The following is a 19605-nucleotide window of genomic DNA, read 5'->3' on the forward strand; positions in this document are numbered from 1 at the left end:
ACGGAACCCAACAGGGCTGTGCTACACTACCTGTCTGCCCTGTGGGTATCTGTGGTGCCACAACCACCCAGAAAGGCATGCCCTCTAGAGTCCCTGGGAAGGCAGTGCAATGTGAGTGGCTCTCTCCCCCTCAGGGTCCTTCCATCCTGCTGGAGTCCCAGCCGGATAATGGTCGCCTGTCACAAAGGGCCCACATGTAGATTTGGATGTTTCGATCAGCACAAGTGTGTATGAATGTCCCAGTATCTGTGCACGTGACGATCACGACCCTCTGGATATCAAAGACGCTGAGCTACCGATGATTACCTGCAGGTAAGGCCGACACTTTAAGAATCTATAAAAGGCCACTTAACAGACCAACATGCACTTCTGAAGGCTGTCATTCACGTCAACTCTAAAGGAAGATACAGACGGGCGCGTCACATTTGCCCAGTTGCCGCTTAGATAAGCCACAATGCCACTTATTGATTTATTTAGCTTTTTAACATGTGGCAGCACAAAGTGGGCTCTGTGTTGGATTACAGACCCCTTTGGAAATGTTCATTCAATCGCACGCTTCCCACTAAAGGTCAAGCAAAACAAAATAAGACCAAAAAAAAAACAGACCCCCACCCCCCGCCACCACCATGCCAAACACTCTCTAAAGCCTCCAAAATAACAACAGACGGAAACTGTTGCATGCAACAAGTCCTCTCCAAAGTCACACGCTGTTTAGGTTTAGGAGAGACGCACTTGCAGATGTCTCATTTAAAGTACTTAACGCGTAACATATGAGTGGGAACGGGAGTCAGCAGCCCTCGGAAAGAGACGTGCGCGATTAAGACCCTTCAGGTGGCTCCGTCTCGAACAAAAAAGAAAAAGGCCATAAACCATCCCTGTTCTCCCAGTTGGCCCCCCTGCTAAACTATCTGCAATGTCTGTCATTAAATTTTCTCGGGTTGTAAAAGCCACAGAGCAAGAGCCGCCATATGATGACTTCAGTGCCTTGGAGGACAATCCGTTTTGATGGGGTCGGGGGTGGGCACGGGGTGGGCACCTGTCTGAGAACTGAATTTTAGCCTTTGCTGTCAGCTGGAAGTAAACAGTAAATACGAGAGGAAAGCCACAGGAGGCGGCAGAACAAACAACACGCGAGCCACAAAAGCCACCAAATGCACGTGGCTCAGCTGGGCTCAGGGGGAAAGGAATAGGCCTGGTGTTCTCGAACGAGACATTGGGACTCCCCCTAGTGGTGCACCACTGGTAGTGCACTCCGTAAAAACATTAAATGGGGAGAACGGCAGCATCCTCTTCTCTTCAGTCTGTCAGCATCCTTTTTTTTTTGGATGCTCCTCGCATGCGTGTCTACGTTTTTTTTGTTTCGTACTATAATGCTATTAATTCAGGCACTCTCCATGGCAAAGATCAACAATAATAATAATTACTAATAATTCTTTACATTTATATAGTGCTTTTCACACGGCTCAAAGTGCTTTTCATAGTGAGTGGGCAGCCACTTCAAGCACCACTAATGTGCAGCACCCACCTGCATGATGTGATGGTGGCCATTTTGTGCACCAGTACATTCAACACACATGAGCTGTTAGGTGATGAAGGGGTAAGCAAGAGAGACAGGGGATGATTAGGGGGCCAGAATGACCAGGCCGTGGTGGGCAGTTTACCCAGGACATCGGGATACCCTCTACTCTTTATGAAGGATGCCCAAGGATCTTTTATGACCACAGAGAGTCAGGACCTCGGTTTTACTTGTCATCCAGAGGATGCCACCATTTTTTGAAGTACTGCACTGTGGCATTCGGATCACCACACAGACCACAGGGTAAGCGCCCCCTACTGGCTTCACCAATGCCTCTTCCAGCAGCAAGCAAAACGTTTCCTGGTTGATCTCACATCCAAGTACTGGCTGGGCCAGTGGGTTCAGGTGGGTGACCCCTCTTCTGAAGTGCACTTGGTGTGACTGCTGGCGCGTCTGGACTACATATTGACACGAGGACGCAAACAATACACAGTCAGGGTTTGTATCCTGGCTTAAAATGTTTTTCTGTTTTATTGTTATTTTAGTTTTTTGAATTACTACTTTTCATGTATTCTTGTTTTCAAGACTTTTATTATTCTTATGATTATTTATTATTTGCTTATTTAAATCTATTCTTTGTGTCTTGTAAGTGGAACCCTAAGAGGTGGGGCCACCATGACCTTGCTGTTTTGGGACCACCCTCAGCCTTTATACTGAGGTATATACAGTAATACATTACACAATATATATATTACGATAATCATTAAATGTTTTACATATATAACCTAAAATATGTATTGTCGTGCATGTGCATCTGGGGACCACCTTCTTGGCAGTAATGAGGAAAACGGAAGCATCTGAAGAAAGATCAACACAGACACAGGGAGAATGTGCAAACTCCACAAAGAAATCAACTAGGACTTGAATTGAAGACACTGGATATGTGAGGGAGCCACAGCATTACCATGATTCTATATTATATTATATTATATTATATTATATTATATTATATTATATTATATTATATTACTAACTGTCCCTCATGGCTCCGCTCTCATAGTAGTGAAACAGAACACACTTTAAAAATCACAAAAAAAATTAAAAAGAAATGTAATTCTGGCGAAGCAGAAGGTAGGTACGCTCTGAGGTCAAGCATTGGCCCTACATCTGATCGTGTTCAGCTCCAACTGGAGAGCATCCCCCACGTGGGGAGAAAATCACATGGACGTGACATCTCTGCCAATGAGCAGGTACCCTCTAAAACACACGTAGCTGTGACCTCTTTCTCAAAAATGTCAAACGTTACTCCTTAACAATCTCTAGATGATAATGATGTCTGCTGAACAAATAGGAATCGCTAGCTAGGTGCGCTCCAACACGTGGCGAGAGGTAGAGCGACTTGGACAGAGGCTGGCGTGGTGAGTGAGGAGGGCCCCGCCCCCTTCGGCCTGCAACCTTTCCCTCGGATTCGCGCAAGTGAACTCTGATACTTAGCGCAATGAGAGAAGTCGCAGAATCAACCGGAATGTTGAAGCTAATTCTAGAAAAAAAAAAAACACAATCTAAATCAGTTAAGTAGTTCTCTCGTGAAAAGTGGACGGACATACAGACACTGGATTTTATATATATATATATATATATATATATATATATATATATATATATATATATATATACATATATATATATATAGTGGCAGATGGCTGGATTCCATGCCTGGCCGGGACTCCCCTTCAACACTTGGTCCAGGGAACAGCCATGGGCGGTATACTACTTCCCCCGGAACGCTTGGTGGCAGCCCCCCTGGGTTGCATCGGGCTACAGGCATGGGCTAACGACGGCTCTCAAATTGGCAGCAATAGAAGGACCTGAAAATAACGGTCAAGATGTTAGAATTTACAAAATAAGATCACACAAACCTAATCTTGACAGTTGCATGTTCAAAACATGCAAAAATGCTTGATTTTTTTTAACTTCCGGGAAACCAATGTGAACTAAATCCCCTCCTTCATTGGTCAAGAATCCTGTCTTCAATTCTAAAATGTGACCCCGTGTGAAGGAGCTTCTTGTTTGTGGACTACTTTAATTTTCCAATGTTGTATAAGAAAATTGTAGCAAAAAATACACATGTTGTGAGCACAAGACTCGAAATAGAGGAGTGAAGATAGACAGAATATTTGAGATTTAATTAGGATCAGGATTCAGAAGTCAGCCTGCAGAGGGAGCTCTTGAACAGAGTGGATAGGTTTAAATATCGAACCCAAGATGGAGAATTGTGCATGGAATAATTGGACGAAGGTATCAGGAGGATTATGTGATCGAAGGATTAAGGCGAAGGTTAAAAATCGGGTGTTTGAGACGAGCAATGATGTATGGAGCTGAGGCATGGACAAGTAAAGGGAGCGCAGGAGAAGAAGTTGGATGTGACAAAAATAAGAAGGTTAAGATTTATGTGTGAAGTTACAGAATAAGAAATGAGACAATCAGAGGTACAACACAAATCTAAAAGTACAAGAGAGCAGGCTGAAGTGGTATGAGGTGAGACAATGCATATGTGAGCAAAAGACTGATGGGAGTGGAAGTCCAGGGGAAGAGAAAGCAAGGAAGGCCAAAGCAGAAGTGGATGAATAAGGAACAAGAGGATATGAAAGAAAAGGGCTTGACTGGGGAGACCGTGCTGTATGGAAAAGGTTACCACATACAAATGGGAAAAGATGATGAAGAAGAGTAGACTGAACCGTCATCTTTAGAGTTTACAGTCCAGTTCCAATGCTAGGGGGGCCGTTAAGAGACGGCAAGTCTCTAAAACCCCAGATTTCAACATGCAGCAGCAGACATGCCTGCCCTTTCTCTGTTTTCCTTCCTCTGTTTCTGTGTCAAAGCAGAGCAGATAGCCATCCAAAGCCAGCGGAGAGTTAATGAGATTCGGATATTCTTGTATATCCTATCGGCTAAGGGGTTGTGTATGTGTGTGGAGGGGCTGAAAAAACGGAGATGGAATGTTGTTTACTTCTAAAACTGGAAACAGTTGCCGACGACAGGGGAGCCCAGATATGTAGAGAAAATGTTAATGAAACCCAGAAGATATCATTCAGGCTGTTCTCAGGAAATGTTTGTTTTCCCAGCGTTTGTCCAGTCGCACTTACAGATTTCACGTGTCTTAACGCAGGCTGGAAGCTCCAGCGCCGTTCCCACAGCCCAGGCAGTCCATGGCACCTGAAGCCTCCAGCCTGCTCGGCCTTAAACGCGTATTGATGGCCATGGAGGTGACGAGCTGTTTCAGACAAGTGAGGCGATCGGCGCGTTAATTAAACTGGGAAACTGCGAGCTCTTCGGCATCGGCAGCAACAAAACATCTGGAGCTTTTCGAAAAAAGGCTCAAGCTGCTGAGCTCGGTCTATCATGAAAAATGGACACACCAAATATCAGACGAAACGCACCCCAAGATGACTCTATGGCAGCTGGTGAGGCTCGCCAGCTGTTTGGCATTGCACCACCTGGTGTTCTGATGGCACCACTCATTCAGGGGGCCTCTTCAGCAGATTCCCAGCTTGTCACAGATAATCTGGGGGGAATGTCACTTCTCCTGGGCCTTTGAGTGCAAGACTTGTTAAACAAGTTTCATAATGGTACTCACGGTGAAAGGCACTATATAAAATTTCGCTTGGTTATTTCTTATTCTTGATGTCCCACCCGTGTGTTTACTGACATCATAATATTAGAATACAAAACAAATATTTCAGTGAGAACGGGCCATCCTGCCCAACAAAGCTTGCCAAGTCCAAATTCCACCACAACAACATCAAGTTGAGTGCTGAAGGCCCCCTAAAGTCCTACTGACCACCACACTACTTGGTCACTTATTCTACATAAGTATTTGTGGTTCTCATTGTGAAGAAAACCTTCCTAATGTTTGTGTGAAATTTATCCTTAACAAGTTGTGTCCCCGTGTTCTTGATGAACTCATTTTAAAGCCACCGTCTCGCTCCACTGGACTAATTCCTTTCATAATTTAAAAACACTTCCATCATGTCACCTCTTAATCTCCATTCGCTTAAACTGAAAAGGCTCAGCTCCTCCTCCAGTCCCTCCTGATACCTCACACCTCTCAGTTCGAATCAGCCTTGTCGTTCTCCTCAGGACATCTGGAATATGGAGACCACAGATGTGCGTGGCACTTCAGATGAGGTGTCACCTGTTTGTTACGAGGCTTAAGCATAACCTCCCTTGTCTTGTACCTCGCATATGACAGATGCACCATCTGTTGGTATGAAAATGTAATACATTTCATTACCACATGACTTGAAAAACACATTCCGATAGATGGTGCACTGGAAACGTTAATGCTGAGGTCTACGTCGATGACTTCCATTTCGACCCATCTTAGATGGTGTGGCGGACGGCCGGGAACCATGCCCGGCTGGGACGCCCCTTTGACACTGGGACCAGGGGAGCAGCCATGGGATGCACACTACATCCCCCGGAACACATGGTGGCAGCCCCCCTGGGTTACATCGGGGCCACAGGCGTGGGACTTCAGGGCTCATGGCACCGTGGCCACCACCCAGAGGAGCTACATGGCTCAACGAGCCCGTGTGGGCTGGAATCAGCCGGATCTAGGTCATCAATCACCTGAAGCACTTCTGGGTGGGCTATAAAAGGTAGCCAGCAGCCACCATTAGGAGAGAGAGTCGAAGGACAATGCTTGCTGGGAGGAGTGGTGGTGAAGACCTGGAGCACTTCCGGTAGGGCTATAAAAGGAGCCTGCGGCCACAATTCAGGGCGCCAGAGTCGAGAGGAGGAGGAGGAGGAGGAGGACAAACCTGCCTGGGAGGGGTGGAGGAGAAAGAAGAAGAGTGTGATTTTGGGTGTTTTTGGGACTGTGTAGGGTCTGTGGGACAAGGGGAAGATGCGCCCCATAGCTGAAGACAAAAAAAAAATCTTTTTGTTTATTTTTACCTGTGCCTCCATTGTCAGTCTGTGTCGGGTCAACGCCTATATAGCGCCTTTGCCACAACGGGTAGCACAGCTTGTCCAAATGAAAAGGTCAAAAGATGGACAACAAAAACAGGTAAAGCTAGAAGAGGTGAATTCCCGCTGCTAAACTGGCCCCTGATGACTGCGTGTTCACCCTTGGGATGGATTGGCATCCTGCCCAAGGATTGTTCCTGCCTTGCACCTGAAACTTGCTAGGATAGGCGGTTGGATGGAAACCGAAGTGCGCTGCCATCTTGTCTGGAAAATCAAGATGACATCAGTCAATGCAGCTGCTGATGGTCACAGGGTAGCAATGGGAGTCATCGTCAGCCATAAAAAGACAAGATGGTGGTATCCGTGTTTAAAAACTGTCATGAATTCCCACTTCCTACAGTGATTTGTTTTTCTTATATGATTTTTTACATTTCTGAATTTGAAGAATTCTATCATTTAGTTATTATTGTGATGAATTAGAATCAGGGGATACTCAGGAGGTTGGTGGCAGGATTGGCACTCCAGCCACTGTAAAAAAAAATTCATACTGTTCCATTGCATTCAAACTAGTGTGGTGCTGAGGTGTCACCCATTGCCGGGCTGCACTCGGGTCCTAAATAGGATCCTGAGGTGGTCTGTCGTGCAGTGGGTGCAGCAAACGTGCTGTATCGGTGCATACTCCCAACCCCTCTTCCTCTCTGTGTTGAATTAACATTTTGGCTCAATAAAATTATTGTTTTTGTTTATTTTTATCAAAAACTGCATTTTGTTTTTGTCACAGGGGCCGCCATTTTGTGAATGGCTTGCTGGGTAAGTTATGCAGAGTGAGTCATCACAGTGACGTTTTATAGTCGTGGGTATAGTTCATACTGCAATGTTTCAAGCTTCACATTTATAAATGTCAAAATGCGTAGCGACTTTCATTGCTGATCACACTCTGGGTTTCAATATCTGTCAGGCTTTATTCTCAGCACTATGGTTCATTTTCTGGCCCATTTTCACTTTGCCCTTTTGGATGAATGAAAGCAAAGCACAAAAGGGTGGCGGAAAATGACATGAAAGAGAACATTAAAAAGTGTGTATAACAAGTGAAGTCAAGTCAAGGTGGGGAGCATGCACTGGTACAGAGCGTTGCCGCACTCACTACACGGAGCAACAACTCGGGATCCTGGTTTGCAACCTCCCAGGCAGACTCGTGATCCAGTCCCACCCTTCGGAAATGACCCTCTATCTGCTGCAGCCAGGTGTTACTTAGGCGACCCCTTGGCCTGGTCCAGCCACTTGGGTCCCCAACAACCCTAATCTTACGAGCAGGATCACCCTCAGGGAAATGCGCCACATGGCCATAGTGCCGCAACTGACGCTCCCTCACAATGCAGGTAATGTGCCTCATTCGGGACTCCATGAGCAACACCAAGTTAAACCAACGGTACCCAAGGATTTTCCTGAAAGACACACATGGAGGAGTCCAGTCTTCATCTCAGGTCACTGAATAGCGTCCATGTCTCACAACCATATAGCAAGACAGGAAGCACCAGGACTCTAAAGACTTGTGCTGAGATATCATGAGGGCCACACACCCCTTTCCAGCGACCTCATGACCCCCCATGCTTTCCCAATCCGTCTACTGACTTCATAGGAAGAGTCACCAGAGACATGAATGTCACTGCCGAGGTAAGTAAACCTCTTGACGAAGTCGACACTCTCTCCGCAGACAGACACACTGCTGATGGCCGTGCCCAAGAGCTCATTAAAGGCCTGATGTTGGTTTTTATCAGGACCCTCGCAAGCCCAGACACTCAGACCCCTCACTCAGTCTCTCGAGAGCCCTGATCAGAGCCTCCATTGACTGAGCAAAGTCAAGTCACCTTGTATAACAAGGTGTTCAAAATATAAGGATGCATGTGACTTTTAGACATGAAAAAAACTAGAATTCTAACGGCAGTGGCCTCCTATTTAAGATGGCGGCACAGGAGAAAGTACATCATGCTTTTGCTATTCATTCTTTTTGATTTTGATTGTTTTTTCTTTATTTTCATATACTTTGTTAATCCCAGAGGACCAAACAACAATTTATGGCGTCTTTAGGGCGATTCCTCTTTCTATTTGTTAACGTACTACTCCTGGCGTGTAGTGTCCTGCAGACTTGAGGGCTTTACATTTCCTAACGCTTGTGTGATTCTTGTTTTCTGCGCGTCTCCCTGGTCCGAGCATTCGCTCCTCAATTTCCAAAAATAAACATTTTCTGATTTTGAAATACCCTCGAGTCCCACCATCCATCTTGTAACTCAAGGATTTGGGCGCGGTGTCCCATCATTACATAAATACACATTTTTGTTGCATTTTGAAGCTGGATTACAACAGAACAATGGAATCTGTAATGAAACTTCCACGCACGTGTTCAGAGTTTACAGCGTGGTAACGGTCAGCAATGCTGAACCTTCTGGAAAGAATAAACTGTGTAAACATCCTGAGGATCAGTTTCCCTTAAATGCAAGAATTGTATTATTTGATTTAAAATTCATGCAGATTTGTAGAATATTTTGTCTGAGTTCAGTGATTAGGCTTTATTTTTTCAAATTTTTATTCAGCGCCCTGCACTTAAATCCGCACTGCTGGACACTGTCAGGGATGAGCCAGCACGTCTCCCTCATAGCTTTGTGGATTTTCCTATTGGTCCTCCCACTTTCATTCCAATTGGTTAATTGTTAATCCTCGCCTCATGGGATTGGGTGCTTATATGTATGGCAGGCCACGCCTGTAATGACCACAAGTAAGTCATTAACGGTAAAAAGAAAATCGGGCCACGAACCAGAAAACATAAAATCAGTACGAGTGAGGTCGAGCATTAAAGCCAAAAATATTAACCAAAAATGTAGAAAAAGACGGAACACACAAGTATGTTCGGGCCCGGTAAGTACTTAGATGGGTGACCATCTAGGAAAAGCTGGGGTCGCTGCTGGAAGATGAGTTTATGAGGCCATCAGGTGGCGCTTACCCTGTTGTCTGTGTGTGGATCCTAAAGCCCCAGTGCAGTGACGGGGACACAGAGCTGTGAAAATGGTGCCGTCCTTCAGATGAGACGCAAAACTGACTCTCTATGCTCATAAAAGGTCCCTGGGCATCCTTCATAAGGAGGAGGGTATATCCTGATGTCCTGGCTAAATTGCCCACTGCGGCCTAATCATTCTGGCCCCCCTCCCGTGCCTCTAATTGGCTCCCTCACCCCTTTACCACCTAACAGCACATGTTTGCTGAGTGTACTGATGAAAAAATGGCTGCCGTCACATCATCCAGGTGGGTGGTGCATATTAGTGGTGATTAAAGTGGCTCTCCACTCAATATGAGAAGTGCTTTGAGTAGTGAGAAAAGTGCTATATAAATATAATTATTCTTATTGTTGATCCTTGCCGTGGAGAGCTCCCGAGTTATTAGCATTATAGTACAAAACAAAAAAGCCATAGACACGCACACGAGTAGCATCAGAAAAAAATGGATGCTGACAGATTGAACAGAAGAGGATGCTGCCATTCTCCACATTTAATGTTTTTATTGAGTGCACTACCGGAGGTGCACCACCAGGGTGAGTCACAATCTCACGTTCGAGAATGCCAGGCTTATTCGTTTCCCCCAAGCCCAATTTAAAGCAGCAGCAGGAGGGTGCTATTGTATGAGGGTCCGCACTCGCACTTTCCCTGGCCCTGATTGGAAATCTGAGTGGCTGTTGGACCATTAATAGATGAAAATATACAAAATATATAAGTTGGTGTAACTGCTGTAAGATTAAAACAGCAAACTAATTTGTTGCACAGAACATTTCTCCTTTTTAAGACAGACGGGTTTGCAGATTCGCCAATGCCTTTCAATGGGAGATTTTAAAATCACATAACTTTGTACAGCCTGATCTGTTGGAGATATTTCAATGAAAATTCAATTGAAGAACGTCATTAAAGAATAAGTGTGCGAAATTTCAACAAAATCGGTTGACGGGAGGCTGAGATGTTTCATGCAGACAGACGTGGCTACCTCAGTAGGTGCTTCTCACATTTTATGGCAACACATCTGAAAATGGTAGGCAATACTAAGTGCCAGGATGATGTCCTTTGCCTCTCATTCTAAATTTGAGATCAATTCCTTATACATTTTGTTTTTTTACACAAACATTAGATACAGCAAAATGGGTAGCACAATCTTTTAAAGTGTACATATAATTATATCATGCATAAAAATCCAGGGCCTGCAATTGACAACAAGAGCTGTTTCTATACACAGCATGGAGGTGACTACCCCACTAGAATATCACTGTGGTGACATAAACAGACATTAAGCAAACAAAACTGGAAAAAATGAATTCTAAGGGAACAAAAACTATGATTCGTGACTCCATTCAGGGATGCTTCCTGCCTCCAGCCCCCCATGTTGTGAACTATAAGTCCCAAGCACTAAAGAGTTCCAAAGAATGTTGTCCCAAACACTTCCAATAATGCCCACTAGAGGGGGATATCATCAACCCCCCCAAACTCCCCAAAGTAATATGACTAAGCACCGAATCTTTATAAAATATAAGATTTATTCTTCGCAAAAAGTATTCCCATCACAACAGAGCTCTGTGGAGCACAAGAAGGTGATCCAAAGTGAACAGGGTCCCAATGCAAGGCATTAAAAATGTGCAAAAGCACAAGAACTCGCCATTCCAGAGAGCATTCACAATGAACCACCAGGAACTGTGGAGAACCCTCTAGATTTATAGGGCAGAGGAGGACAATTCCTGGTGGTGATTGACAGGTAGACCCACCTCCTGGGGGTACCACCCACAACACACATGGAACATAGAACAGGCAAAGAAAAATACCACAGATCATGAACATAAATAAACAGATCAACAAAGAAATCAAAGGAGATAAGACAAGACTTTGAAAGGGAAGCAACCAGGCCGAGATAGACCACCTCCTGAATCTGTTCATTAGAATAAGCAGGTTAGGAAAAGGGTAAGAATTCAGGAACACGTGACGATTCCAAGCACATCAGTCAATGTCTGAACTAACTAGTCTTTGTGTTTTCAGGCACCGTACACCCCACCACTAACCCTTCCCCCCCCAACCAGATGGCATATGCAGCTCCAATACACCTGCCAGCTAGAGAGTGACAGTACCTGCTTTCTGTGCTGAGAAGTGGACTGTCAGTGGCCATAAACAGTCACTCAAAGCAGCGACAGGCATTAGAGACATCCACTTTCATTCATTAAAAAAATAGCCAAATAAACAGTGATGAGAAAACAAAAATGAGGCCCCAGTGGCACCAGTGACAACAATTTATTATCCTCCTCTCCAGAAGTGATGAACAAGAAAGCAGATTTCCAAAAACATGTCTGATTGCTTTATGACAAGCTTGACGTGCCACCGTGGCTCACGAGAGGAAAAGCAATTGTGGAGAGAAGCATTAAAATTCATAAGGCATTGAGTTGGGGCCATAATGAGAAATGTCAAAAATGGAGCTATAAGGGCCATCGTGCTTCATACCTGTTAAACTCGGTCACCCTCATTAATAAAAATAAAATAATATTAATAATATTTACATTTATATAGAGCTTTTCCTCACTACTCATAGCACTTAAGTGAGTGGGGAGCCACTTCAACCACCATTAATGTGTAGCATCCACCTAGATGATGTGACGACAGCTATTATAGTGCCAGTACACTCAGTGCACATGAGCAGATAGGTGGTGACGTGGTGAGAAAGGGAGACCATTAGAGACTGGGGATGATTAGGGGTCCAGAATGTATAGGCTGTGGTGGGCAATTTAGGCAGGACATCTTTACAAAGGATGCCTAGGCATCTTTCATGACCACATAGAGTCAGCTCCTTCAGTTTTATGTGTCATCTGAAGGACCCCACCATATTTAAAGCGCAGTGTGCCCATCACTACACTGGGGCATTGGGATCCTCACACAGAACCCAGGGTAAGCACCCCTGCTGGCCTCACCAATGCCTCTTCCAGCAGCATCCCAAGCTTTTCCTGGTTGGTCTCCCATCCAAGTACTGGCTGGGCCTGAATGCGCTTAGCTTCAGGTGGATGAGCTCCCCTGAAGTGCAGGTGGTGTGGCTACTGGCTTATCACAGAGTAAGCACGCCTACACTATATATATATATATATATATATATATGTTACCACACACATGTGTAAGGGAGGCAGCCGATTAGCTTAAATAAGTCTAATGGTATGCCAGACCAGGGGGTGGTGCTGTCCACTAATGTCTTCTTTCTTTCCTACTCAGCAGACCCATAGAGGGAAATCCTGCCTGACTGTCCTGACCTCACTTCCTGTTCCAGCCCTCCTGACCTCACTTCCTGTCCCTCACTCCAGAGACACACCCCTTCCTGTCAACCCGAGATATACAGTATGTGACATCTTGTTCTGCGTACTTCAGTTCTGTTTTGAAGTCGCTCCTGTAAAGGAACCATGCGCTAACCAATATATTTTTTCATGTTCGTCATTCCACACCTTCGTATTTCTCTTTCTGATCATTTCCACAGCGCTCATTAGTTGCATACATGGGTCGGATTCCATTTTATACTAAGCAAGACCCTTACAACAACCTTCTCTTCCTTCCCCATGCATGGTAAGTACCTGTACAACCTGTCGTCCCTTTCTTCACCGAGTAGCCCAAGTCGCAGTGGCAAATGAAGGAACCTTTGGTGTTCTCACAGTTCCCACTGAGGCAGATTTCTGGATTGAGTTCACACTCGTCGACATCTGTAAAGAAAAAGAAAGGAGTTGCGGGCTCAGGACACTTGTGGCAAACTGAGGGTCAGGGCTGAAAGTAAAAGTTCACGTGCAGAATACTTAAGCCGGGCGTAGAGGGCAAGGGGGTCAAACTGTCCCCATTTTTTCCCAGGGTTTATTTCCAGCTAATTGTCAGAACATGTAAGCTACGACTTCTTAAAAAAACGTTTCTTTTCCCGGAGTATGTGAGACCGTGAGTCTCATGGAGACACGGGTAACGAGCCTTCCCGGTGCCGTGGACATGGCGGTAAGTGTATATGCTTTGGGGACGTGCATTTACCTGTTTCGCTACAAGAGGGTTGTAAGAAAAGGAAGGAAAAAAAGAGAATGAAGAGTTTTATTAAACGTACCTCCACGGAGGGCTTTGTGCACATCATGCTCGGCAGAACTATCGCCAGTTTTAAACACAGCGTACCGTCCGTACTTGTAAAGCGTGGCCGCGTGGGTAGGTAGAAGACTGAGTATTAAGGGGGGATTTTAATAGGAAAGTTTGGGTTTATTGTCGATGTCGTGTGATTTGAGAGTTGTTAATATAATAAAAGTATCCGTTAAGGGTGCTAACGTCAGTTTTGATTTTGTTTTTGTCACTTTTGGGATTTGGATAAAGTGATTGTATCCCAAGGATAAGAATGGAGATGCCATGGTGAAGCGTATCATTAGATGGGCTGGTTTTAGGTTATTTCAGACTGAAAAGACAGGGGGGACCGGACAGCAGAGAAGTGGTAGACGAGAGTGGAGAGCACACCAAGAGAGAGACTGTGCGGCTCAGTGGCTAGCGGCTTGTGGGTATACGTTAAAGAAATGACAACCCCAGTAAGCCAGTGTAGACCCCGATTTGTTTTTTGTTTTTTTGAGGGAGTCTTATTAGTTTTGTTTAGATATTGGGCTGCAACAGAGCCTATATATATTTTATTTTTGGCCTTTATATTTTTACTGTATATACGACTGCACCCTAAGAGCCATTGAAAAGGCCATAAACTGCAACTTCTTTAGTTTTAATATCTTGGCATCTTTGTATGATTTTTTATTTCTTTTTCAACAACTACAGGGGCGGCATGGTGGCGTAGTGGGTAGTGTTGTTGCCTCGCAGTTAGGAGACCCAAGTTCACTTCCCGGGTCCTCCCTGCGTGGAGTTTGCATGTTCTCCCAGTGTCTGCCTGGGTTTCCTCCCACAGTCCAAAGACATGACATAACATTTGGTGACACTATAGTTAAGACTTCAGGTTAGGGGATCACTTATCAGGCAGCACGGTGGCGCAGTGGGTAGTGCTGCTGGTTCTCTTTGTTCATGTTCTCCCCGGGTCTGCGTGGGTTTCGTTCGGGTGCTCCGGTTTCCTCCCACGGTCACAAGACATGCAGGTTAGGTGCATTGGTGATCCTAAATTGTCCTTGGTGTGTGGGTTGGTGTGGTTGTGTGTGTGTGTGTGCCCTGCGGTGGGCTGGCGCCCTGCCCGGGGTTTGTTTCCTGCCTTGCGCCCTGTGTTGGCAGGGATTGGCTCCAGCAGACCCCCGTGACCCTGTAGTTAGGTTATAGCAGGTTGGATAATGGATAATATTGTATAATATAATATAACTGCGGTGGGCTGGCGCCCTGCCCGGGGTTTGTTTCCTGCCTTGTGCCCTGTGTTGGCTGGGATTGGCTCCGGTAGACCCCCGTGTCCCTGTGTTAGGATAGAGCGGGTCCCGACTACAAGCAGCACACCTGCAGTTGCTGGTGTGTTGTGACAAAGTATACTTTTAAAATTTCCAAGAGATAAGAACAGGCAGGTGCAGAGTTACCCAGGCACGTTTTCATATCTTCAGACGACATGAATCCATCGTAACACAGACAGCGGTATTCGCCAGGAAGGTTGGTACACTGTCCGCCATCGCAGATCTCTGGGTTGTCTTCACACTCGTCGATGTCTGTAGCAAATGAAGAAACACAATCACTCATTAAAAAAAGAAACAAATCATAAATAACAAAGGGAAAATATTTATGGCAGCAATAATAACAATAATAATTCATTTTATTTAATAGGGGCCTTTCTTAAAACTCAAGGTCACCTTACAATGAAATTAACTAACAAAGATATAAAAACAAAGAGGATGATAAAATCAAATAGCAATAAGGTACAGAGGCTGTGGTGGGCTGGCGCCCTGCCCGGGGTTTGTTTCCTGCCTTGCGCCCTGTGTTAGCTGGGATTGGCTCCAGCAGACCCCCGTGACCCTGTAGTTAGGATACAGCAGGTTGAATAATGGATGGATGGATAGACGGTACAGAGGTAGTAGCAAACATCAAAGATAACAGGCAGTAACAGTGTTAAATTCATAACTGGTATGCCAGTTTGAAGAGAGAAGTTTTGAGGGCAGTTTTAAAATGTGTTATTGAGTCGAGTTGATGGATACGAGAGGGAAGAGGATCACTATGAGCGAACGCTCGAGCTCCCATAGAACAGAGTTTGATGTGTGCTACAGAAAGCAGAGCTGCAGATGACGATCTGAGGGAGTGTAAGTCTGGAGGAGATCAGTGAGGTCGGGAGGAGCGAACATGTGGAGTCAAGGAAAATAAAAGGATTGAAAAACGAAACGTGTCTGGTTCAGCTCCTACTCCGAAAGGCGTAACTATAAACTGCAACAAGGCATTTGGATCGTTTCATTAATTTTGTTCTTTTCACACATGTCGATTTTATAAATTCAGTTTTCTAATGGCTCAACTCGATCCTAGAAGGTTTTTAAAACACAAACTGTGTTTTGTTCCAGGAATCTAACGGGATGAACTTCAGCAACTTAGAAGTGGCCAAAAGTGGTCCCACACAGATGTGATCGTCTCTACAACAATCAGATGGTTCGACTCCGACATCTCGGGCAGATCCTACTGCGTGTCCTGATGAGGCGAATTGTCAAAGGCACACTAGACATGCACAGGGGTGCACCAAGGATGGGTGCTGAGTCCTCTACTCTTCTCTCTGTACACCTCCTCGCTGGGCATCCCATAAATTATCATCATGTTCTTCTGCTGCATTCTAATAAACACAGTCAAGCTCCTCACTAAGCTGGGTTCACATGTAACCCCCCACACTCAATGACGTCAGCCTTCTATCTTACTTTGCACCCCTCAATTTTTCGCTATTTTTAGGCCCCTTTAGTGAATTTCCCCTTGGGATTAATAAAGTATCTATCTATCTATCTATCATATATTGCCTTTCACATTTATCTATCTATCTATCTATCTATCTATCTATCTATCTATCTATCTATCTATCTATCTATCTATTTACAGCAATACAGGGGCGCCGCAGGGGACTGTACTTTCTCCGGTCCTGTTCAGTCTATATACATCAGACTTCCAATATGACTCGGAGTCCTGCCACGTGCAAAAGTTCGCTGATGACACTGCTATTGTGGGCTGCATCAGGAGTGGGCAGGAGGAGGAGTACAGAAAGTTAATCAAGGACTTTGTTAAATGGTGCGACTCAAACCACCTACACCTTAACACCAGCAAGACCAAGGAGCTGGTGGTGGATTTTAGGAGGCCCAGGCCCCTCATGGACCCTGTGATCATCAGAGGTGACTGTGTGCAGAGGGTGCAGACCTTTAAATATCTGGGAGTGCAGCTGGATGACAAATTGGACTGGACTGCCAATACTGATGCTCTGTGTAAGAAAGGTCAGAGCAGACTATACTTTCTGAGAAGGTTGGCATCCTTCAACATCTGCAGTAAGATGCTGCAGATGTTCTACCAGACGGTTGTGGCGAGTGCCCTCTTCTACGCGGTGGTGTGCTGGGGTGGCAGCATAAAGAAGAGGGACGCCTCACGCCTGGACAAACTTGTTAAGAAGGCAGGCTCTATTGTAGGATTAAAGTTGGACAGTTTAACATCTGTGGCAGAGTGACGGACATTAAGGAAACTCCTGTCAATCATGAAGAATCCACTGCATCCACTTAACAGTGTCATCTCCAGACAGAGGAGTAGCTTCAGCGACAGACTTTTGTCACCGTCCTGCTCCACTGACAGACTGAGGAGATCGTTCCTCCCCCACACTATGCGACTCTTCAATTCCACCCGGGGGAGTAAATGCTAACATTAATTTTATTTTAATTCTTTTCATTTTTATTACTATTTAATTTAATATTGTTTCTTTGTATCAGTATACTGCTGCTGAATTATGTGAATTTCCCCTTGGGATTAATAAAGTATCTATCTATCTATCTATCTATCTATCTATCATATATTGCATTTTACATCTATCTATCTATCTATCTATCATATATTGCCTTTCCTATCTATCTATCTATCTATCTATCTATCTATCTATCTATCTATCTATCATATAGTGCCTTTCCTATCTATCTATCTATCTATCTTTTGTTTGGTATTTTGCTGATCTTCGTATAGAGCGTGGTAAGATGTTTTAGTTTTGTCGCCTTGCGTACAAGCTATTAATCACTTTTAATTAGGTGTCGGTGTTCCTGTTAAAACTGTGACAGTACAATATGAACTATATAAAAAAATAATAATACACATCACCTGTACAGCTCCTCTGATCGGGCATCAGGGCAAACCCGACCCGACAGCTGCACTCGTAGCTGCCTTCCGAATTGGTGCAAAAGGCTTCACATCCGCCATTCTGTATGGTGCACTCGTCAATATCTGCACAGGAATGATTCAAAGATTAAATAATGAAACAGAAGTCAGCATGGGACTGAATCAGGTGTCATCGCGGCCCACCTAGCGGTCTGTCACAACAGTTAAAAAACAAAAACACAAGAAGAACATAAGAACGGTAGAAGCATCTTGATGAGAGCAGGCCATTCGGCCCAACAAAGCCTCTTCTAAAATAAGATCAAGTCGAGATTTGAAGGTCCCTGCAGAGAGACAGTCAGACAGCAGGGATGATTAGGGGGTCAGAATGACTACAGTACGTCGTGATAGACAATTTATCCAGGACATAGGGATACCCCCGACTCTTTACGAAGGATACACAGGGATCTTTAATGACCACATAGAGTCAGAACCTCGGTTTTTACGTCTCATCTGAAGGACGGTGCCATTTTTACAGCACTGTGTCCCTGTCACTGCACTGTGGGCATCAGAATCCACACTCTAACTGCAGGGTAAGCACCCCCTGCTGGCCTCATCAACGCCTCTTCCTGCAAAAACCCAAACTTTCACTCGTTGGTCTCCCATCCAAGTACTGGCTGGGCCTGAACAGGCTTAGCTGCAGGTGGTGGAGATCTTCTGAAGTGCAGGTGGTGTACTGCTGGTCAAACGTGGTCATCTTCACAAACCACCAACTTCTATCACTAAGCCACACTACTTGCTTACGTATTCCAAGTGTCTGTAGTTGTCCATGACAAGAAAAACTTCTGAATGTTTGTATGAAATTTCCCCTTCACAAGTTTCCAACTGTGTCCCCCCGATGTTCTTGATGAACTCATCACCGTCTCGATCTACTGGACTGATTCCCTTCACCAGCAGCACCAGCCTGAAGCATTGATAGAAGGCAGGATGAATCCCTGCCTCCATATTGATGACATGACCCCACCTTCCGAATGTTGCACCAGAAATCGAGACTCGTCAGACTAGGTGACATCTTTCCAACCTTTTCTTAGTCCATTTTGGTGAGCCCATGTGATTTGTAGCCTCAGTTGCCCGTTCTTAGCTGACAGCAGTGGCCCTGCTGCTGTAGCCCACCTGCTTCAAGGTTTGACGTGTTGTGTGTTCAGAGATGCTCTTCTGCCCACCTCGGTTGTAACGAGTGCTTATTTGAGATAGTGTTGTCTTTTATCAGCTCAGACCAGTCTGGCCATTCTCCTCTCACCTGTGGTGTCAACAAAGCCTTTTTGCCTTCCTCTAACTGAGTATTTTCCCTTTTTTGGACCACTCTCTGTAGACCCTAAAGATGGCTGTGCGTGAAAATCCCAGTCGATCAGCAGTTTCTGAAATACTCAGACCAGCCCGTCTGGCACCACCAGCCATGCCACGTTGAGAGTCCCTTCAGTCCCTTTTCTTCTTCACCATTCTGATGCTGGTTTTGAACTTCAGCAGGTTGTCTACAGGCCGAAATACATTGAATTGCTGCCATGAGATTGGCTGATTAGATGTTTGTGTTAACAGGCAGGTTAGACTGGTAAAGTAGCCGGTAAGTGTATACCATAAGATCAATTTTGGGATGTAGACCCACTCAGAATGTGCCAGGCCTATGCGCTGAGCCCACATCCCTGGTACGGTAAAGAAGCAGCGCTATTATGCATTGAGCTCCTCTCTCTAATCACTTTCTTCAACATCTAAAATAAGACATCTGTGAAATATAAGCCATGTTTAGTGTATTTTGCATTTCTTTAAGCGGAG

General features: G+C 45.0%; 1 protein-coding gene across 1 annotated transcript in view; it reads right to left on the minus strand.

Annotated features, from left to right (window-relative positions):
• The window catches only part of fbn1 (fibrillin 1), a 260794-nt gene that overhangs the window by 63371 nt on the left and 177818 nt on the right, over positions 1-19605 (minus strand). Inside the window, exons 30-32 of the mRNA XM_039771381.1 lie at positions 17782-17904; positions 15051-15176; positions 13116-13241 (exon numbers count right to left, since the gene is read on the minus strand). Coding sequence (XP_039627315.1) covers positions 13116-13241; positions 15051-15176; positions 17782-17904 — 375 coding nt within the window. The remainder of the gene's footprint in view (positions 1-13115; positions 13242-15050; positions 15177-17781; positions 17905-19605) is intronic.

Source organism: Polypterus senegalus, chromosome 12 (assembly GCF_016835505.1).
Source record: "Polypterus senegalus isolate Bchr_013 chromosome 12, ASM1683550v1, whole genome shotgun sequence".
In the NCBI taxonomy this organism is placed as follows: domain Eukaryota; kingdom Metazoa; phylum Chordata; class Cladistia; order Polypteriformes; family Polypteridae; genus Polypterus; species Polypterus senegalus.